At 29.9% G+C, this 24,131-nt stretch overlaps 2 protein-coding genes across 2 annotated transcripts; both read right to left on the bottom strand.

The window, feature by feature from the left end:
- Positions 1 to 1,592: 1,592 nt before the first annotated feature.
- On the bottom strand, positions 1,593 to 2,798 carry LOC131173046 (receptor-like protein Cf-9 homolog). The gene has a single exon (XM_058134698.1). The coding sequence runs from the start codon at positions 2,796 to 2,798 to the stop codon at positions 1,593 to 1,595; it is 1,206 nt and encodes a 401-aa protein (XP_057990681.1).
- Positions 2,799 to 18,314: 15,516 nt separating this feature from the next.
- LOC131173047 (receptor-like protein 9DC3) lies at positions 18,315 to 21,876 on the bottom strand. The gene is made up of 3 exons (XM_058134699.1): positions 19,722 to 21,876; positions 18,897 to 19,617; positions 18,315 to 18,765 (listed from the first exon to the last, which is right to left on the bottom strand). The coding sequence occupies exons 1-3, from the start codon at positions 21,874 to 21,876 to the stop codon at positions 18,315 to 18,317; spliced, it is 3,327 nt and encodes a 1,108-aa protein (XP_057990682.1).
- Between the last annotated feature and the right edge of the window lie 2,255 nt (positions 21,877 to 24,131).

Raw genomic sequence — 24,131 nt, forward strand, 5'->3', positions numbered from 1 at the left:
TATAACAAAAAGTTTATCTTTTGTGAACAATCTTAATTGTTAAATCTTTTTAGCTTTCGATGCCCTTCACCTTCAACCATCCTCACAAACCATGTAGGTTTTCTTATTTTAAACACAACATATCCCATTGCAACACCAAATATTGCTCCATATCCATACCCTACCACTACAGTTCCCATCCAAATCCATTTTTAGACTTGGAATCATCTTCCTTTGATGTTGTTGGTTTTTGCCTCTCCCCATTGTCACATTTTTCTAGTGGAAATCCGCACAATCCCAAATTTCCTTCATATAAAGTCCTATCGAATGTGTTGAACTGCTTTCCTTCCTATATAGGTCCTTCAAGTCGATTATCAGAAACTCGAAATACTTGCAAAAATGTCAAATTTGTCAATTACATTGGAATTCTTCCAGCAAGAAGATTTGAAGAGAGGTCTAGTGATTCCAAATTACTCAAATTTCCCAACGATGGTTGAATATTGCCTGTGAGTTGATTGTGAGATAAGTTGAGCAACTTAAGTGATTTAAGTTTTCCAATTGACTGTGGAATCTCCCATATGAATTTATTGCCTGACAAATCAATGGATGTAAGAAGTGTTTGGATTTTCACCAAATCAACCTCTAATCTTTTGAATGTTAGACTCACAGAATAATCATAATAAGAATGATTTGGATCCCATGTATTCCATTTTCACATCAAAGATCATCATTGCTTTGAAATTATTGAAATACTCTGCAGGTAAAGGTCCACTAAACATGTTGTTGGAGAGATAAAAAATTCATAGCTTTAAAAATGAATGATTGGCAGAGGACCCTTTCACCAAACCATGGAGCTTATTGAATTGTAGCACTAGAACTTGTAGCTTCGAAAGAGTTTCCAAAAAAATGAGGGAATGTGTCACTTATATTATTGTTGCCAAGATCTAAAATTTCCAATCCTTTGCAATTGGAAATGGATGGTGGGATTATAGCTTGCAATTGATTGCCATTGAAGTTCAAATATCTCAAGCTGCTGCCTACTGAAAATGTTTCAGGGATGGTTCCATTGAACTTGTTCGTGCCCAAATACAACACTGAAAGATTGTTGCTGAAATTTCCCAAACATTGTGGGATGAAGCCGTACAAACTATTGTTTGACAAGTTAAGAATTCCAAGAGAATTTAGCTTGCAAATTGCAGAAGAGACTTGTTGGATGAAAGAATAAGAACACTCAAGTTCGTAAGTTTGAAAATTGAACTTAGAATTGGGCCAAGTAACAAGTTATTAGATAAATCGAGGTATACTAGACTTGAAATCCGACTTCCTTGGAAAGGGATGGGACCTGCAAAATTGTTTGAAGTTTGTAAATAATTAGGAATTTGACCATTGAGATTATTGTTTTGGAGGCCTAAAATTTGAAGCTGTAAATGAGGAGGGAATCTCACCATTAAAATTGTTATTGGAGAGATCCAATAAAGAAAGTTCTTTAAGGCTTCAGAGTGATGATGGAATTTGACACTGAGATTGTTGTTGTCGAGAAACAAACCGTAAAGCTGTTCAAGGTTTTCAAATGAGGAGAAATTGTTAAAGGAGAGGTCCAATGAAGAGAGTTCCTAAAAGCTTCCAAGTGAGAATGGAATTTGAACACTGAGATTATTGTTGTAGAGGTCCAAAGTATCAAGTTGTTTAAGGTTTTCAAATGAGGAGGGAATCTCACCATTAAAATTATTATTGGAGAGGTATAATGAGGAAAGTTTCTTAAGGCTTCCAAGTGAGGATGGAATTTGACCACTTGGATTGTTGCTGTAGAGGGACAAAGTATCAAGCTGTTTAAGGTTTCCAAATGAGAAGGGAATCTCGCCATTAAAATTGTTATAGGCGAGGTCCAATGAACAGAGTTCCTTAAAGCTTCCAAGTGATGATGGAATTTGACCAATAAAATTGTTATGGGAGAGGTCCAATGAAACCAATTTGGATAGATGACTGATATTTGGGAATTTCCCTTGCAAATGGCTTTCGCTGAGTTTGAGAGATGTCAAAGAAAAAGACAAATTCATCAAGGAACTTGGTATAACCCAAGACATGTTTACACCACTCAAGTCCAATTCTTGTAACTGGGTTAGTTTTTGAACAAGCTTCTTAAAATAAGCAGTTTCTACTATCAAATGATCGTTCCCAGAAAGAAAGAGCAAAGTCAATTCAAATAGATGACTGATATCTAGGAATTTCCCTTGCAATTGACGATACTCGAGTTTGAGAGATGTCAAAGAAGAAGACATATTCATCAAGGAACTAGGCACAACCAAAGACATGTTTGCCAAACTCAAGTCCAATTCCTCTAACTGGGTTAGGTTTTGAACAAGCTTCTTAAAATAAGTGTTTTGTAGTCTCAAATCATAATTCCAAGAAAGATCAAGAGATACCAAACCTGACAGATAAGAAATTTCTGAAGGAAGTTCGCCTACAAAATTGGAAGTGCTTAGGTTAAGATAAGTTAAATTCAAAAACTGGCCAAACTGAGGCGACACGTGTGAATTGTTGAAATCATTGCAGGAGAGGTCGAGTTTTTGGAGATGATGAAGGAGGAAAAGAGGATTGTTGGAATAGATGGTACCATAGAGCAAGCTATTAGAAAGGTCAAGGCCAATTACATTACCTGTTTCTATGTCACAGGTAATCCCATCCCACGAGCAGCAATCTGAGCCCTCTTTCCAAGACTGTCTTGGGATAAGGCTTGGGGTAAGGGGAATACCAGGTAGAAGGAGCACTTGCGATGGAAAAGGTTTCCTTGAATTTGAGCAAGGTAAGACTCTGGTCATGTTGGCACGACATGGCTGTAGAAGAAGAATTGAGAGAAAAAGGTAGAGAAGAAGCAGCTTGGAAATGCAAGTGAATCAAAAGGGAGCAAAGAAAGTGAGCAAGCCATAGTAGACTAGCCATTCTCTTGAAGAAATTTTGAAGGGAAAGTGGAAAGCTAAAGTTGAAAAGTTGAGTTATTAAAAATCAGTGTAAGCATTTGGTATTTATAATCTGAATGAAAGGATTTTCGGAGTTTGGAGAGAAGAGAAATAATTTGCATATTATGAGTTATTTGTTTTTTTTTTTTTTTTTTTTTTTTTTATTTAACAATGCTCTTCTTTTACTTCAATTACAACTTTTTTGCTTTGATATTAATTAAGTATTTACTCTGCATCACAGCTTTGCATAGACTATTATTAGTAGCTAATATTATTAATCTTTTTTTTCCAAAATAATAATAATAATAATAATAATAATAATAATAGTTGACTTCTTTTATTAAGACAAGTATGGCCATGAAGACCAAGGCATAGATTTTAATGGCTTCAGCACTATATTTTATTTTCCCCTGTCCATTTTTGCAGATATAAAAGGCAATGACTGGACTCCTTTTTTTCAACTATTCATCTCCCTTCTTAATTGAAGACTTGTTATATATTTCACAGACATTTTTCTAAATGGTCCCTAAACATTCGAAAGCTTGATAGAGTAGAAATCAGGTTGCAAAATCACAAGATCAGACATAACTTAAATTTGAATTTCAAATTTAAATGAAATTATTGATAGAGAGATATATAATTATTTTTAGAGTTTTTATATACAACTTTAAACTTTTAAGTTTAGTGGTTTCTTGACAGTTCGAATCTTGGTCGTTTCTATTTATTAGTCTTATATTCATGCTTCATATAAAATTATTCTTGAAACTCTCATATACCCAGTTTAAACATTTAAGCTGAGTCTGCGGAGGTTTTACCTAATAAATTCCCTGCATAGTTATTTATTATTATTATTATTATTTGATATATATATATATATATATATATATATATATATATATATATATATATATTAAAATTAATAAATTTAACTTAAGAAAATTGAGAATTAGAAAAATATTATTAAAATTAAATAAATAATATTACTAAATTTTAATTTAATAATATTAGAGTACTTTCTGGTGGTAATTCTCTATTTTCCACTCTCTTCTCTCTTACTTTCTCCATTTAAGATTGACATCTTCCATTCCCTTCTTTCTTTCCCCTCTAAAATTAGGGTAGCAAAAGCATAACATCAAATTAACGAAATTTTATATTGCATAACTCAATTAATTTATTTTTGTATTTTTATATTTCTCTAATTTTTATATATATATATATTTTTCAACCTATCATAAGAGTGAATTACTTCAAATTTTTATATATTTACTCAAGAAGACTTATAACCACCAATGAATATAATATTTGTAAGTATCACTTACCAAAATAATAAAATGTATACAAATACATAATAATAATCGACTGCAACTATCAAGACAAGTGAAGACCAAGTCATGGATTTTGTAGAGATAGAGGAAACGTCTCTCTTTCTCTTCTAATTAATCCATTGAAGACTTATTGTATATTCCATAGACATTTTTCAAAATGGTTCCTAAACATTTGAAAGCTTGACAGAGTAGAAATTAGGTCGCAAAATCAGACATAACTTAAATTTTTAAATTTAAATGAAATTCAAAGTCTATGGGTTGCTACAATTGCTATCTGAATCCAAGCTTTAAAGAAGGTTTCAATCGAGAATACTGATTATAACCATCAATAAAAACAATGTTTAGGAGTATCACTTTCCAAACAAAAGACCGCTTCTATGAAAATAAGTATGGCTTTGAAGACCAAGTCATGAATTTTAATGCCTTCAACACTGTATTTTCCCTTCTCCATTTTCTATAGATAAAAGGCTGTGAATTGACTTGCCCTCTTCAATCAATTAGGGGATATCACTACAATAAATATTAGAATTAACAGTAAAATTTTTCCAACAACATTAATTTTGTTGCCTATAAATCTAACATATAGCAACAATAAAAACAATAGATGCTAATGGTACATAAAAAAAAAATATGACAGTAATTATTGTTATCATTAAAATTTTTGTGCAATAATAATTGTTACTGTCAATAACTATTTTTTTTACAACAATCACAGTTTTATTATAAAATACTTATAGTCACAATTTTATAACAACATGCAGTAATTCATATATTATTGTCATAAATTTATAACAATAAATTTTATATACATTTAGCAGTAAAAATCATTATCACTATGTATAATATTTCTTGTAGTAATGTAAAGTTTTTCCCCCTTTGAAAAATACTCATATTTAGCTAAACTAAAATATGAATTTGCTATGAATAAAAGAAAAAATAAGGAGAAAAAAAAAATAGCATTCCTCAACAACATCAAGAAAGAGTTTCTGTTTCAATCTAAGTTTCACTCATGTAATGTTTTATAATGTTTATTTTGATATAAATTGAGAGTATCAGTTTAACCAATTGCTTCTTCAATCAGTGAAAATACAACAATTTTAAAATACAAATATATGAATAAATGTGTATTAACATAAAATTAAATTATAATATATATGTATATATGGGTGTGTGAAGTGAAATAATAGAAGTTTAAATATGTAGGCTACAAACAGGAATTTTTGATAACTATATAAAAAAAAATCCAACGGGGCAAAATATTAATTTTATTTTTCTAAAAAAAAGTAGTATTGGATAATTGTTTTAATAAACTATTTTTAATAAGTTATTTTTGATATCTTAACATCAAATAGTCAAAATTAATAAAATCTTATAAAATAAACCAAAAATTTACAACTTATCAGACATGTTTTTTTTTTCTTATACTTACATAGAAGTTCGATTTCATAAATTATAATATCTAGAGAGTATTTAGTTTGATTACTTAATTTTAATATTTATTTAAAATATATTTTTAACTTATAAGTTAATTTGAAAATAAATAGTGATTGCTTAATAAAACTATTTAAATTTAAAAATTACTTTTAAACAGTTTAAATGTTTGGTAAATATTTACTTAAAAATAATGTAATTTATCAAAATAAAATAATATGAATATTTTTAAAAATTATTAGAATAGTATAAATTTTTTACTTGATTAAAAAATATTTTTAAAATAAATAGATAAGTTATATTGATAATTTTTTCTTATTTTTTATATTTTCTATTTATAAGTAAATTTAAATGTTTTGAAGGCCTTTTTTATTATGTCTGGGTATATATATATATACCAACATTGATATATTATTTAAAATAATAATATGTTTTATAAAACAATATAATAAATTGAGAGTATCACTTTAACCACCGATGAATATAATGTTTGAGAATATCACTTTCTATGGGCTTCATGAAAATAATAAAAGTATATAAATACATAATAATAATTGACTGTTTCTATGAAAACAAGTATAGTTGCGAAGACCAAGTCATGAATTTTAATGCTTTTAACATTCTATTTTCCCTTCTCCATTTCTAGAGATAAAAAGCAATGAATATTGACTTGTCCTTTTCAATAAGTACATCTCCTTTCTTAGTCCACTAGACACTTCCTATACATTTAAAAGTTGTTTTGCTAATTCTTAGTCCACTAGACACTTCCTATACATTTAAAAGTTGTTTTGCTAAATTTTTATGGGTGTGTACTTGAAATTATTAAGGATTTCAATATATATATATATATATATATATATATATATATATATATATATACATAGTTTCCTCTTTGAAAATATTTTAAGAGCAAATCTCTCGTACATTCAAAATAAATAATTTTAGGATATATTAAAAAATAAGCTCCTATTCTAATAAAATGGATTACTCATATTGAATATATTAGGTAATATAATGAAAATAGTGTTTGTACATTCTATGAAATATATAATCTATATATTTGACATTTTATTTATTTATTTAGATGATTATAAAAGACACCCAAATTTGAAATCTCTTAATTATAATTAAAATGTGCCTACTTTTAATTAGAGGAGTATCTCCATCAAGAGAGAGTTTCTATTAGGACTACAATAGATAACGTATAAGGTAATGTTTGGTATAAATGAATTGCATAAGATTTTTGTGAAATTCATTTATAAATCTAAAATTTTAGTGTTTAATTTAAATAAAAATTCATTTGAAATTATTAATCATCAATTTTATAAAATTTATTATAACTAAATTAAATTTTATTAAAATTGATAGAATTGACACATGAATTTTAAACTTAAAATTATGCATATTTCAAGTAATAAGATTATTCTCTTATTATATATCATTTTATTTTACTTTATTTATTTCAAATATAAAATTTATTTCATTCGAAATAAATTTCATATTTAATATAAAATATATAAATGAAATGAATTTTACTATAAAATTGAACCAAACAAGATAAATTCTTTGTTGGCAATGGTATCCAAAATTCTAGTGTCTATAAATTAAAGTTAAACATGTTTTCTAACTTTTCTTTTCTCTGATTATTTGACATGTCAATTAATTTCTAATTTGAATGATTACTTAACTCTATTTTCTTCACTATCTTCTCTACCATTTTTTACGCATAACAAGTAGAATTTAATTTTTATGACATTTATTTCCATGAATTAAATGAATTCTCAAGTCATTACTTGTCTTTATAATTATAAATGTTGATATTATACTGACACAATTCCATTAATGTATAATCCTGACTTTAAGATTGATTGTTAAATAGATTATTCTATCAACTATTTCTAATATTATCATACAAAATCTCTCGAATTTGTGAAAACAGATTAGACCACTTAATTTTCTTAATTAATTAAAAATAATGAAAAACCTTAGTATATACTTTGCTTTCACACATCATAATATATATGTAAAATATCACTTGGGCAGATGGAAGTGAAATCTTGACCTTGTAAAATATCACAAATTAGAGACATTGCATCATTAGTTTCATCTTCCTATTAATTAATCTCTCTATTTTATTTCCGTCAATATATATGTAATTTTCCTTCCTTTCAGCTCAGGCGTTGCACGCGCTAAGAATAATCATGGGCTAGAGTTTGGGCTTTTAGTCCACATTTGGGCCGATTTTGAGAACTAAATACCAGAACTTGGTCCCGTCCAGCACCAACTAGACTTGCTTTCTCACAGTTTTGAAATGTCAACCAGCGTGAAGTTGACCAAAAATCAGGTGAATGGGTAGTAAGTTAGGTTAATGGTTCAATCTGATAGTCATTAAAATTTAATTAAATATATTAATTAATTAAAATTAATTAAATATAACACTTATTGACATAAATAAATATAATTAATTAAATTTTAATTATTTAAAATAAAACTTTAATATTTAATAATGTTTTTCAATTTTATATAAAAATATTTAAGTAATATAATGCATAAAATTTTTATAAATTATATATTTTTTTTAATTTTTATAAAATATTAAGTATATATTAAAAAATAAATATATTGAAATAAAAAATATATAGCTATCAAGTTAGCTCAATAGATTTTAATTTTAAAGACTTTTTATGATATTTTGAGTTTAATTCTCTATACAAAAATTAAAAAAATAAAAATAAAAAAGAAAGATTTAATTGAATAATTGAATTGAGCATATTAACGGTTGAGTTGACTGGGTCACGCAGATCTCTTATTTATCTGGTTCAATTACAAATTTGAATTAATTTGGGGTCAGTTCACTGATTCACTAGTTCAATTGATCGATTCAGTCCGAGTTTAATAACTATGATGTCATCCCTCTAGGTAGGCCTAGCCATGGATAAAAATTTTATTTTAATTAATTTTATTTTAATTTCAATTCTATTAATATTATGTGGTATATATTTTATAAAAGAAACTTTATCTTTCAACTTATAGCATAAAAAATTAAAGTTCATCAATAATTGATTCTAAGAGGTATAATTTTACTTTTTATAATTTTTTAAATGATCTTATTGTTTTAACAGTATTTATTCTTTAATATTACTAATTTTTTAAATAATTTTTATGATTTTGAAATTTAATTCTAATAAATTAATTAATAATGCTATTGGCAGGGGAAGTTATAAATTCATTGAATGTCTCAATGCAAGTGAAATAGTATAATATATATATTTGATGATCATTTAGGCATTATTTTAATAAATTTAATTCTTTTATTTAAATTATCTGTATGTCTAATGGTGCGTAGCAAATTAATTATATGATGCTAAATTTATTAGTATGAATGAAAATTTTAAATTAATACTTACACAATATATAATTGTAAAAAAATCATATTTCTACAAATTTTATCATATAATTTTGTAGTATTTAAATATATGGAAGAATTTGTTAAAATAATAGAATAAGAAGCATGACAACATTTCAAATATGTATATACTATATTACACTAATTAAATTTGAAAAAAAAAACTTTTGTATTTTAATTTAAGTAATTAAATTTAAATTTAGTTAAATTATATAAATAAAATAATTATGTATGTTGCACGTGCCTCAAAAATTAGTATATAATTTATACTATATAGAAATGTATGAAAAGGAGAAATATTGAGAATTCTCAAAATGTCATTCATTATTTTTATTATTTGTAAAAACACCTAAAACGTATTTATAGCGACAAATAAATGCTTCGTCGCCAATAATATACATTAGTGACAAAATTTTATCCCTAATCTAATTATTTTATCGCTAACAACTTTTAGCGACAAAATCAATATCACTAATACTTAGTAATGAAAAGGTTAACCCATACAATATCATTGTTCCAATAACTTTTAGTGACGAAGATATTTCGTCACTAAATCTCTAAATAATTTCAATTACCATTATTACAATAATTAATATAAATTAAAATTTTAATATTATTTTAATATTATTTTAATAATGATTCTACTTATACTAAAATCCTATTATAATTTTTAATATAGTAATTCTATAATTTTACTTTTATAAGCATTATTAATTTATTAAAAATTATTTAATTTATTAATAGAAAACTTAAACATTGAATATTACTTCCACTAATTTAAAGTTTAATGAACCACTAATATTACATCCTGAACTCTTTTGAAGGACTGCCATTGATTAGGATGGAGATCCATGTAAAATAAATTCTTGATAGACCATAATAATTATAAATATAATGTGAATCATAAACGTAAGATTCAACTATCACCCTAATAATGGATCTTGAACAAATAAATTCTCACAGATCTAGAAAGCGTACCTGATGCGGAGTTTTACTTGAGGCATGGCAGTAATTGAGAGAGACCCTTTGATTCAACAAACTGATTTCTCCCTCTTGACCCTTCTTGATTCACACACAAGAATTTAGTGATGGAAGACTTTCTTGAGATGACCCTATTATCTCTAACTTTATGAAAGAGAATGTGTATGACCTTATGGGTAGAAAGAGGACTAGCTCATATATATATATCCAAGACTTAATCTAATACGTCCATCAAGTATCCTTATACAATTAGAATTAGGATTTACTTCAATTAAAGTAATCATTGTATAATTAAGATTTGTATTAATTAAAGTAAATATCAATTAATATTAGGCCACATTAAAGGAATTGATTTTGGCCCTTATAGTAATATTAATTACCGAACAAAATCTTACATTCTCCCACTTGACACAACAATTAGGTGATATTAACTTTAATAACATAAATATTAGGCGCGCATAAAATAAACAAATCCTTTCTATAATATACTTCATAATTACCTTCCTATAATAAATTACTAAGTATGGGTTATGGCAGTTGTACATTGTTTAATCACATACTTCCTTCTATATACCACAATATTAGCAACTTACCATATTAGGTACATAATGGATATATGTTTATCACATCATGGTCCACAATAATGTCTCCAAAGACTTTTTCTATTATCATTCACTCAAAATATTATGTGTATACAATCATGAGAAACAGGAAACACTTCAATGTATATCAGAAATACATCAATGAGCTTAGAGTGTCAAAGCCAATACATTATACATTAATACAATCAAGACCCATTATAAGAAAATATTCTTTAAATGTCTTAGGTTGCGAACCCTTAATTAACGAATCTGCTATCATGAGATCAATACTATTATACTCAATAGACACTCTTTATTTCTGAACTTTCTCCTTAACAATAAAATACTTTTAATTTCATATGCTTGGTACCTTTGGCAAATTTGTCATTTATGGAGAAAATACTATTACAGAATTATCAGAATGAATTCTCAGCGGCTTGCTAATGGTGTCGACTACCTCAAGTCCTGAGATAAAATTCTGCATCCATAATGCGTGAATTATAACTTAAAAACATGACATAAATTTTGCTTTCATAATGGATGAAATAATGATAGACTATTTTTCGGCATTTTTCCATAATACTGTTCCTTCATCTAATAAGAACAAGTAGTCGAAATAAACTTTTATTATCAACACATCCATCTAAATCTGAATTTGAATATCCAATCACTTCTAAATGATTAGATATCCTGTAAGTGAGCGTGAAATCTTTAGTTCATTGTAGGTAACATAAAACTTTCTCTGTAGCTTTCTAGTTATCAATTCCGGGATAAAGAATTGTACAGGTTTAAGTATACATCAAATTGTCCACAATTGAAGCATAAGGAATTGATTCTATTTCTTTACGTTCCACATCATTCTTTGGACATTGATTGAGACTGAATTTATCCCCCTTTTTTTTATATGGGAACAATTCCTGCTGAATATTTATGTATATTAAATCTCTCTACAATTCTATCAATACAAGCTTTCTGAGACAATCCCAATAGTCCTTATGATCTATTACGGAATATTTCTATTCTAATCACAAAGGATGCCTCTCCCATATCTTTCATTTCAAAATTCATTGAGAGAAAATCTTTAGTCTCACGTAATATGTCCAAATCATTTGCAGCAAACAAGATATCATCAATATATAGAATTAAAAAAATAAACATACTCCCATTGATCTTAAGATATATATACATCGATTAATGACTTTTTCTTTAAATCAAAAGACTTTATGGTATCATTGAACTTAATATACCACTGGTGGGAAACTTACTTAAGTATATATATTGATTTCTTAAGTTTACACACCATATGGCCTTTTCCTTCAACTGGAAAACCTTTAGGTTGGTTCATATAAACTTCCTCTACAAGTTTTTCATTTAGAAAGGATGTTTTCACATCTATTTGGTGCAACTCTAAGTCATAATGAACCACCAATGCCATGATAATTCTTAATGAGTCTTTCTTTGAGACTAGTGAAAATGTTTCTTTATAGTCAACATCATCTTTCTAAGTATAACCCTTGGCAACAAGTCTTGCTTTATATCGTTTGATTTTGCCATTCGAGTAGCGCTTGGCTCGTTTAGATCCTCTAGGCAATTCGATTGTATCCCATGTTTTGTTTTGCTCCATAGATTTTAACTCATCTTTCATTGCATCTAACCACTTATAAGACTCATTATTTTCTATAGCTTGTGAAAAGGAAACTGGATCTTTATTAATTCCTATGTCAAAATCTAACTTTTGCAAGTAAACCACATAATCATTAGCAATTGCCGATCTCCTTTCTCTTTGAGATCTTCTTAATGGCATTTCTTGTGGTTCACCTTCATTAGCTCTTTGTGGGTTAGCTTCTTCAGGACGTGTTTCATCATTATGTTGTGTAGCATTGTTAGGTCCTTCAGCAACTGCTGGAACAACATGTGGAGAAGGAGTGGATATTGAAACTTTAATAGGCACATGAAAATCAACTTTATTTTCTTATATATCCACATCCTGTCTCTCAACACTCCCACTAACTTCACCATTCTCAAGGAATCTTTCATTATCAGTTTCTATAATTCTTGGACTATGGTTTGGAACATAAAACCTATATCCTTTAGATTTCTCTGAATAACCAATAAAGTATCCACTTATCGTTTGAGAATCTAATTTCTTTTCATGTGGATTATAAATTCTTGCTTTCACTCGACAACCCCAAACATGCAGGTGCCTTAAACTAGGTTTCCTTTCAGTCCATAATTTATAAGGTGTTTTTAAGACTGCCTTACTAGGAATCCTATTTAATAAGTATATAGCGGTTTTAAATGTATATATCCACAAAGATATAGGTAAAGAAGAGTTACTTATCAAACTCCTAACCATATTCATTAAAATCCGATTTTGCCTTTTCGCCACCTCATTTTATTAAGGAGTACTTGGCATAGTATATTGTGCACATATGCCATAACTTTCTAAGAACTTTATAAATAGACCATGACATTATCCCATTTCAGTGTGTTTTCCATAGTATTTACTACCTCTATCTGACCTTACTATTTTCACTTTTCTATCTAATTGCCTCTCAACCTCATTTATGTACACTTTAAGTGCATTTATTGATTGAGATTTTTCATTAAGCAAATAAATATGTTCATAACATAAAAAATCATCAATAAAGGTAATAAAATATTTTTCTCTACCAAAAGATGGAGTATCAAAAGGCCTACATATATCAGTGTGTATAATTTCAAGAAGCTTACTGCTTCTTGTGGCTTCTTTCTTATTGTGTTTAATTTGCTTTCTCTTAATGTAATCCACACACATTAAGATCAATAATATCTAAACTCGGTAGAATCCCATTCTTTATTGACCTTTCTAATCTTTCTTTGGATATATGACCCAAACGCTTATGCCACAAGAAACAAAATTCTCATTCAGTCTACTAGGCTTAATTCCAATATTGCTAAAAGTGACAAGCAAGGATTCAACAAAATTATCACCAAGTTTCAGTATATATAGATCATCAGTAAGAATTCCAAAAACAATAATGGAATTATCATTATTATTAAATAAACTGAAACATCCATGCCCAAACTTAACATTGAACCCAAATTTATCAAGTTTTAAAACAAAATGACATTCCTAGAAATTAAAAGCATATAGAAAGTTTTTAATAGGTCTAGTTGATAGCCATTATCTTAGAGCAAACGTTAAGTCTCTATGTCTTCAATTAGAGCCTTCATATGGTTCCCCATAAATAGAAAGTCTTAGTTGGGTTTTCTGTTTGGACCATAAGGAATTCTTTCATCACATTGGAGACATAAATAGTAGCATCAAAATCACGCCACCAAGTATTATTAGGAACTTCAAATAAGTTTGATTTGAAACATACATAAGGATAAAGATTACCTTTCTTTTCAAATCTAGCTTTATTTTTCAGGCAATCTTTTTAATAGTGTCATACTACCATTTATTCCTTTCCTTAGCTTAAGTAACATTTGAAGATCATTTCTTTTTTTTCTTAAACTTGTAAGCTTTAACTTAAGTCCCTTATCAGCTTTTTGACCCATAATATTGATAGAATGAGTCCCTTGATTTTTCAACCTTATCTCCTCCTAAAGTAGCTTATTGGCCAATTCATTACTATTCTACTTATTGTAACAGCTCGGCCCACTAGTGATATTGTCCGCTCTGAGCCAAAGCCCTCATAGTTTTAAAACGCGTCACTAGGGGTTACGAACCGCCAACTTATAAACCCAGCATCTCTCCCGTGTTTTGCCGATGTGGGATTTGCCTAGGGTGTTACAATCCACCCCCCTTATGGGACTCAGCGTCCTCGCTGAGGTTTGCCCCACCATCGCTCAAGTTTGCACACGGAGCGGCTCTGATACCACAAATGTAACCGCTTGGCCCACTAGTGATATTGTCCGATCTGAGCCGAAGCCCTCACGGTTTTAAAATGCGTCACTAGGGTTTACGAACCGCCAACTTATAAACCCAGCATCTCTCCCATGTTTTGCCGATGTGGGATTTGCCTAGGGTGTTACACTTATCCTCAATAGTGTTGTAGTTAATTTGAAATGGCCCATATTCAAGAGGTAATGAATTCATAATGAACTACACCAAGAGAGAATCATCAACCATCATCCTTAAAGTCTTTAGTCTTGCTGCAATATCACTCATTTCAATAATGTGCTCTTGTATACTTTTTGATATATCATACTTTATGGTCATAAGTTATGCCATTAGAGTACCAGTGAGTGACTTGGCTTCAGAATAGAATATATCTTTCATAAGTTTAAGGTATTCTTTTGCATTTTCAGTTTGTGAAATTTTAGTCTTAATGTCATTGGCAATAGTCATTCGTAAAAACATAAGGCTCAATTTGTGTACCAATTTCTATTGCTTATGGTATAACTTTTCTTCCTCACTACTTGTATCCTTAATAGTAGCGAGTTAACTTTCTAATAATGCGAAGTCAAGGCCCAAGACACCTAAATGGAACTTGACTTGCTCACACTATTCAAAGAAGTTCAACCCATTAAAACAATAACATATTAAACTTGCGAATAAAGAGAAAAGCTACAATATTATATTTATATGCTCAAAATAGATTCAAATAACTTTAATAATTAGAGTATATTATAGTTCTCCTTTGGGTAGATACTATAATATACTATCCTAAATTAAAGGCCTTTAAACTTGATTGGACAATAATTAACTTACATCAAATATACATGTTGTCTTTGGACATCCAATATATAGATTTGATAAAATATTATTGTCCTCATAATTATCACTATCATAGAATAATTAATTTACCTTTGGGTAAAATCCTTAAGTTCTGATAACAAATGGATATCAATTAATCCATTTTTCATCATAGGCATCTATTAGTATGGATAATTGATAATTTTTATATGCATGTAAACATCATTCATAGTTCAGACACTTTGGTGACTAACAAACTATTATTTTTATTTTATTTTAATTTGGCCACTTTGGTGACTAACAAAGTAAAACAAATATCATAAGGCATGCATATAAATTATGTATCTTAATAAACCTAATATTTATTCATTCATTAGGTTTAATTATAAATCTTAATTAGATTGGGTAGAAAACATAATTTTTTTTGTTTCTTTTAATTTATTTCTTTTGAGAAAATATGATCTTAAACTTAAATCCTTTTATAACACGATTTTTCGTGTTAATAATCTTCATGCCCAAAATTTAATTGAGTCAAATTTTAATAATATTATTTTAATTATTTTAATTATTAACATTAATCATAAAACTTTTATAATCTACACTTTAATCCTACCCATATCTAATAACAAGTAAGATCTTTAATATTATGTTCATCACCATAAATTTAATGGAGAAATTTAATTGTTCAAAACTTAGGGCTCTGATACCAATAAATTCTTGATAGACCATAACAATCATAAATATAATGTGAATCATAAACGTAAGATTCAACCATCATCCTAATAATGGATCTTGAACAAATAAATTCTCACAGATTTATAAAGCGTATCTGATGCGGAGTTTTACTTGAGTCATGGCAGTAATTGAAAGAGACCATTTGATTCAACAAACTGATTTCTCCCTCTTGACCCTTCTTGATTCACACACAAAAATTTAGCGATGGAAGACTTTCTTCAAATGACTTTATTATCTCTGACTTTATGAAAGAAAATGTGGGTGACCTTATGGGTAGAGAGAGGAACAACTCATATATATATATATATCCAAGACTTAATCTGATACGTCCATCAAATATCCTTATACAATTAGAATTATGATTTACTTCAATTAAAGTAATCCTTGTATAATTAGGATTTGTATTAATTAAAGTAAATATCAATTAATATTGGGCTACATTAAAGGAATTGATTTTGATCCATATTTTAATATTAATTACTGGATAAAATCTTACAATCCGAGCATGAGAAATACAAGCAAGAATCCAAGAGCGCACCTGATACCAAACGCCATATATATGCTGAAGAGTGTTGTCAATACGCACACGCCTCACCAAATCGAAGGCCTTCTCAAATATGTCCTTAATAATAGACATTGAAAAAAATATCTATTAGTTTTAAGAATAATTTGAAAAATTAAGTTATTTAATTTTTAATGGAGCAGTATAATTGGAAAGTATATTAGAAAAAAATTAAACAAAATTTATTACTTTAACTTTATTAACTATATTTTCTTGAATTATGTAAAAATATAAGTAGGCTTACGAAGGGATTAGAATTCAATTTTGTCAATCAAAGGAATTCAAATAAAATATTTTTGTAAAAATTTGTGTTTAAAATATAATTTAAAAGGATAGAATTCTTTTGAGTCTTTTTAAAATAATAAGAGCATGACGAGTGGGCAGGACAAGGTTAGTTTTCTCCTTTTCCGTCCCTGGCTCGTTAGATATCAAGGAGGAGATAAGGCAAGCGAAAATGGTCAAGGAGAAGGTAAAACGGGAAGGGATTTCTCATTTTAATTCTTTAATTTTATAATAAATAAAAATATATACTTGTAATATATTATCATAACCTACAAATATACATCATATGAACACAAAAATTAAGGTGGATCGAAGTAGAGATGGAGGCAGGAAGCCTTAATCTCATCCTTGCCCCATTACCATTAATGGAGTGGAATTTCTTTTTGATTGGGCTGGTCACGTACTCACATTAGACATATCCATATTGGCGCAAAATTGGGAGAGCCCTGGTTATGGTCAATGGGATCCCAAATCTTGAAGGGGGGCTTGGATAGACCTGTTTAAATATCGTGTGTGACCTCGGTGATTTGATTCAATTGAACAGCAGTAAGTCAATTGCACTGAATTAGCTTGGTTAGGTTTTGAATAAGACAAAATTTATTATCTTTATTTTCTCAGAAAAAGAATAGAGAGAAACAAAATAAAGTCATGCATGCTGCAACAATTAAAGAATCTACTCAGAGCCTCTTGCAACCGCATCAATCCAGCTAGAAAAGAATGGGCATAATGTGCCAGTCAATCAGCACATAATTTGGCCTCACGATAAATATGCTGAAAATGGACCTACAGACCCTTGTTCAACAAACAACAAATATAGTCCAAGATTTATATATTGTAGCTCAAATCATGGTTTCATCCAAAATAAAGGAATATACAGTCAGAATATAGCTCAACAATAACAAAATAGAAATTAAAATCTAACACAAGTTCCCAATCTTAGACATAAAAAAACTTTCATTATTTTAAGAAAACTTATAAATGTAGAAAACAGAGACGAAGAGAGAAGCGTAACAAGATAAATTTATACATGATAGAACAATTGCGCTAGATTTGTCTCCACATTCATATGCGCTATGCATCTAAGACCGTATCTTCATTTGGCTGCATCTTCTTAGTTATTCTTCATCTACCTAACAAGGTCGAAAATTTAAAAAAAAAAAAAAATTGTAAGAAATTCATGGTAAATGGATAAAATCTTATAACAATAAGATCAAATATTGTGCTAATTAACAATAAGAATGATTTATTTCCTAAAAAAACAATTTAAGTTTATTTATATAAAAAGAGAAAAAAAAAGAGAGCTAATTAACCTGAGATTATATGCAAAGCAAGAAATACCACGAAATATTACCTGTAAACACCAGTCGCATTGAAAAGTTTCTCTTTGAACGTTAATTGCTAGATCTTTTTAGCTTTTGATGCCTTTCACCTTCAACCATCCTCACAAGCCATGCAGGTTTTCTTATCTTAAACATAACATATCCCATTGCAATACCAAATATTACTCCACATCCATACCCCGCCAATATAGCTTTCCATCCAAATCCAATTTTAGACTTGGAATCAATTTCTTTTGATGATGTTGGTAGTTGCCTCTCCCCATTGTCACATTTTTCTAGTGGGAATCCACACAATCCCGAATTTCCTTCATATGAAGTGTTATCGAATGTGTTGAACTGCTTTCCTTCAGGTATAGGTCCTTCAAGTTGATTATCTGAAACCCGAAACACTTCCAAAAATGTCAAATATGTCAATTGCATTGGAATCCTTCCAACAAGAAGATTTGAAGAGAGGTCTAATGATTCCAAATTGCTCAAATCCCCAATGATGGTTGGATATTGCCTGTGAGTTGATTGTGAGACAAGTTGAGTAACTTAAGTGATTTAAGTTTTCCGATTGACTGTGGGATCTCCCCTGTGAATTTATTGCCCGACAAATCAATGGATGTAAGAAGTGTTTGGATTTTCACCAACTTAATCTCTAAGCCTTTGAGTGTCAGACTCACAGAATAATCATAAGAATAATAATTTGGTGCCATCATGTATTTCATATTCAAATCAAAGATCATCATTGCCTTGAAATTATTGAAATACTCTGCAGGTAAAGGTCCATCAAACGTGTTGTTGGAGAGGTAAAAAATACGTAACTTTAAAAATGAATGATGGGCGGAGGACCCTTTCACCAAACCATGGAGTTTATTAGATTGTAGCATTAGAACTTGTAGCTTTGGAAGAGTTTCCAGAAAATGGGGGAATGTGTCATCTATATTGTTGTTGCCAAGATCTAAAATTTCCAAATCTTTGCAATTGGAAATGGATGGTGGGATTCTCCTTTGCAATTGATTGCCATTGAAGTTCAAATATCTCAAGCTGCTGCCTATTGAAAATGTTTCAGGGATGCTTCCATGGAACTTGTTCACGCCCAAATGCAACACTGAAAGATTGTTGCTGAAATTTCCCAAACATTGTGGAATGAAGCTGTTCAAACTATTGTTTGACAAGTCAAGAATTTCAAGAGAATTTTGCTTGCAAACTGCAGGAGAGACTTCTCCTATCAATTTGTTGGATGAAAGAATGAGAACACTCAAGTTCGTAAGTTTGAAAATTGAACTTGGAATTGGGCCATGTAACAAGTTATTGGATAAATCAAGGTACACTAGACTTGAAAGCTTGCTTCCTTTGAAAGGGATGGGACCTGCAAAATTGTTTGAAGTTTGTAAAATAATTAGGAATTTGACCACTGAGATTGTTGTTTTGGAGTTCCAAAATTTGATACTGTAAATGAGGAGGGAAACTCACCATTAAAATTGTTACAGGAGAGGTCCAATGAAGAGAGTTCTTTAAGGCTTCCAAGTGAGGATGGAATTTGACCACTGAGATTGTTGTTGTTGAGCCACAAATTATCAAGCTGTTTAAGGTTTTCAAAGGAGGAGGGAATCTCACCATTAAAATTGTTATAGGAGAGGTCCAATGAAGAGAGTTCTTTAAGGCTTCCAAGTGAGGATGGAATTTGACCACTGAGATTGTTGTTGTTGAGCCACAAAATATCAAGCTGTTTAAGGTTTTCAAAGGAGGAGGGAATCTCACCATTAAAATTGTTATAGGAGAGGTCCAATGAAGAGAGTTCTTTAAGGCTTCCAAGTGAGGATGGAATTTGACCACTGAGATTGTTGTTGTTGAGCCACAAAATATCAAGCTGTTTAAGGTTTTCAAAGGAGGAGGGAATCTCACCATTAAAATTGTTATAGGAGAGGTCCAATGAAGAGAGTTCTTTAAGGCTTCCAAGTGAGGATGGAATTTGACCACTGAGATTGTTGTTGTTGAGCCACAAAATATCAAGCTGTTTAAGGTTTTCAAAGGAGGAGGGAATCTCACCATTAAAATTGTTATAGGAGAGGTCCAATGAAGAGAGTTCTTTAAGGCTTCCAAGTGAGGATGGAATTTGACCACTGAGATTGTTGTTGTTGAGCCACAAAATATCAATCTGTTTAAGGTTTTCAAAGGAGGAGGGAATCTCACCATTAAAATTGTTATAAGAGAGGTCCAATGAATAGAGTTCCCCAAGGCTTTCAAGCGAGGATGGGATTTTACCACTGAGATTGTTGTTGTAAAGGTTCAAAGTATCAAGCTGTTTAAGGTTTCCAAATGAGGAGGGAATCTCACCACTAAAATAGTTATCAGAGAGGTCCAATGAATAGAGTTCCTCAAGGTTTCCAAATAAGGAGGGAATCTCACCATTAAAATTGTTACAAGAGAGGTCCAATGAATGGAGTTCCCCAAGGTTTCCAAGTGAGGATGGAATTTGACCACTGAGATTGTTGTTGTAAAGGTTCAAAGTATGAAGCTGTTTAAGGTTTCCAAATGAGGAGGGAATCTCACCATTAAAATTGTTAGAAGAGAGGTCCAATGAATAGAGTTCCCCAAGGTTTCCAAATGAGGAGGGAATCTCACCATTAAAATTGTTATAAGAGAGGTCCAATGAATAGAGTTGAGTCAAGTTACCAAACAATTCCGAAGTTGAAAGTCCAAAGTTGCAGGCACGAAGTTCCAGTGTTTCCAAGGATTTTAAATTACTAATGAAGTCATGGTCTAAATATACTGGAATTTTTGTCCCAGAAAGAGACAAGGAACGGAAGGAGTTATTCCAATTATGCCTAGGTAGGGAACCAGTGAGATCTTCATTGCCCGATAAATCGAGCAATTGGAGGTTTGGTCGTCGAATTATGTTGTCTGGGAATTTCCCTTGCAATTCACAAGAGGAGAGTGCAAGTGATGATATAGAAGAAGACAAATTCATCAAGGAACTAGTTGCAACCGAAGACAGGTTTACATCACTTAGGTCCAATTCCTGTAACTGGGTTAGGTTTTGAACAATCTCGTTAAAAACAGTGGCTTTGAGTATCAAATCATAATTCCTTGAAAGATCAAGCGAAACCAAACCAGACAGATAAGAAATTTCTAGTGGAATTCGGCCCTCAAAAACAGAGTAGTTTAGGTTAAGACATGATAAATTCAAAAACTGGCCAAACTGAGGTACAATTTGAGAGCGGTTGAAATCATTGTTAGAGAGGTCAAGCTTTTGGAGATGAGGAAGGAAGAAAAGAGTATTATTAGAATGGATGGTACCATAGAGCAAGCTAGAAGAAAGGTTAAGGCCAATTACATTACCCGTTTCTATGTCGCAAGTGACCCCATCCCACCAGCAGCAATCCGTTCCCTCTTTCCAAGACTCAGTTTTGGGATAAGGCCTGGGGTAAGGGAAATCCCAGGAAGAGGCATTACTTCTAATGGAAAAGGTTTTCTTGAATTGGAGCAAGGCAAGACTCTGGTCATGTTGACACGGCATGGCTGGAGAGGAGGAATTGAAAGAAAAAGGTAAAGAAGAAGCAGCTCGGAAATGCAAGTGAAACAAAAGGAAGCAGAGAACGTGAGCAAGCCACAGTAGACTAGCCATTCTCTTGAAGTGGAAAGCAAAAGTTGAAAAGTTTGAGTTACTAAAAAATCAGTGTAACCATTTGGAATTTATAATCCGAATGAAAGAATTTTGGAGTTTGGAGGGAGTTTCCTAAAGTCTGCAGGCCGTGATGACTGAAGACCAAATAAGGAAGCAGATAAATGACTTGCTTTTCTTTTACTTTTCATTCTTCAACACTTATAATTGAGTTGGACTTTATACTAACAAAAAATATTTATTATTTAAAAAAAAAATTTCTTAACTCCTATAGTAGGAGACGTAACTGAATTTGCATTGCTCAAGAGTCCACAAAAGTTTAAATAATAACAGTAGTAATCTAATATACATTATAATGCTAAAATTGAGAAATCATAGTTATAATTAAATGCCAAGTGGTTTAATATGGCATTAAAATTAGTAAATTAACTTTAATTAAAGGAATTGGGAATTAGGAAAATATTATTAGGAAAAAATAAATTATTATTATTTTTAAAAATTCATTCTCCTTTTACCTTTTCTTGTTTCTTAGTTGTATAGTTATTTTATGATTTGTTTGGATTGAAAGAAATGGAGAGAAGGGAAAAAAATGATTTCTTCAATTCTTCTTGTTTAGACATTAAGTGGGATACAGAAAGAAGGAGAATATAAATAAAATTTCATTTCTCAAATCTTTTAATTAATTAATGCAAAATATTTTCCTTCAAATTAGAGTGAAATAGAAGAAAAATTGTAGGAATACGAAGATGTTATTCATATTAAATTTTCTTTCTTTTTTTTTTCTCTTCATTTTTCCTATTTACTTCCTCTTTATTTCGCTGAACAATTAAGGATACAACAAAGGGTCAGATACCAAATATAGATTTTGAAAGTTTAAAATATCCTCTTCCAGGTATTTCAATTTCTTCTGCATCCCTTTTTGACACTCTCCTTCCTTCATTCAGTCATTCACAATCAAGGATTGACTAAGCTAAATATGAATTTGCTATCAGAAAAAAAAAAAAATCTGCATTCGTCAGCCACCAGTCTTGCTCTTCCAAATGTGAAGGAGACTTTACATCAAGAAATAGTGTGATCAGTTTCAATCCAAGCATAGGCGTCAATGCCAAGGCAGGGAGTTAATGACCTTAACTAGTTCACTGTTCAAAGTCTAATGGTGCAATTGCTATCTCAATCCAAGCTTCAAGTCACGTCAAGATGACTTATAACCATCAATATGTTTGGAATATCAATTTCCGTAGGGTTCACAAAAACAACCTTAAGTACACAAATATATGGTTCTAATCAACTGCTTCAATGAAGACAACTGTGGCCGTGATGACAAAGGCATGGATTTTAATGGCTAAACACTTCGTTTTCTCTTGTCCATTTTGCAGAGATAAAGCCTGTGACTTGACTTGTCATTTTCAATCAATTCATCTCTCTTCTTAATCCATTGAAGACTTGTAATTAGGGGAGTATCTCCGTCGGAATAGAGGCACTAAGACAATGATTAATAATATAATATATAAGTCTTTGTTCATATGTGACAATAGTATCTCAAATTCTTTGGTGAGTATAAATTAAAGTTAAACACATTTTCTGACTTTGCTTTTTCTTTGATTATTGATTATTAAACATATCAATCAATTTATAAATTGAATGATGAATTCTTCTTTTTCATTATATTATACACCATTCTTTACGTATAATGAATGAAATTTAATTTCTATGACATTTATTTTCACAAGCATTTAATTAGATGGATTCTCAAGCTTGATTTTGTTTTCTTTGATTATTAGACATATCAATCAATTTCTAATTTGAATGACGACTTAACTTTATTCTTCACTATATTCTACAGTGAAATTTAATTTTTATGACATTTATTTCCACAAGTATTTAATTAGATGGATTCTCAAGTCATTACTAGCATTTTTTTTTTTTTTGCAATTGATTTTGATTGAAACTTAAAACTTCACAGTTTTGGAGACAACTTTAGTACTATTAAGCTTAGCATAAAAATAATGATAAATTAAAAACTCAAGTATATATATTTTTTTCTTTCATAAATTATGATATGTATGAAAAATATCCCTTGGACCAATTGAAGTGAGATCTTGACAAAGTTGCTGAAAGAGAAAATGTCCTCACCTTCCAACTAACGTTGAGCTAAGTTCAAGTGTTCCATGATGCAAAATGTCACAAGGTAGAGATTAGGCCTTTTTTTTTAAAAAAAAAAAAAAAAAATTATTCATAGGAGCTCTAAAGATTGTATA

The sequence above is a fragment of the Hevea brasiliensis genome, chromosome 14 (genome assembly GCF_030052815.1).
Source record: "Hevea brasiliensis isolate MT/VB/25A 57/8 chromosome 14, ASM3005281v1, whole genome shotgun sequence".
NCBI classification, from domain to species: Eukaryota; Viridiplantae; Streptophyta; class Magnoliopsida; order Malpighiales; family Euphorbiaceae; genus Hevea; species Hevea brasiliensis.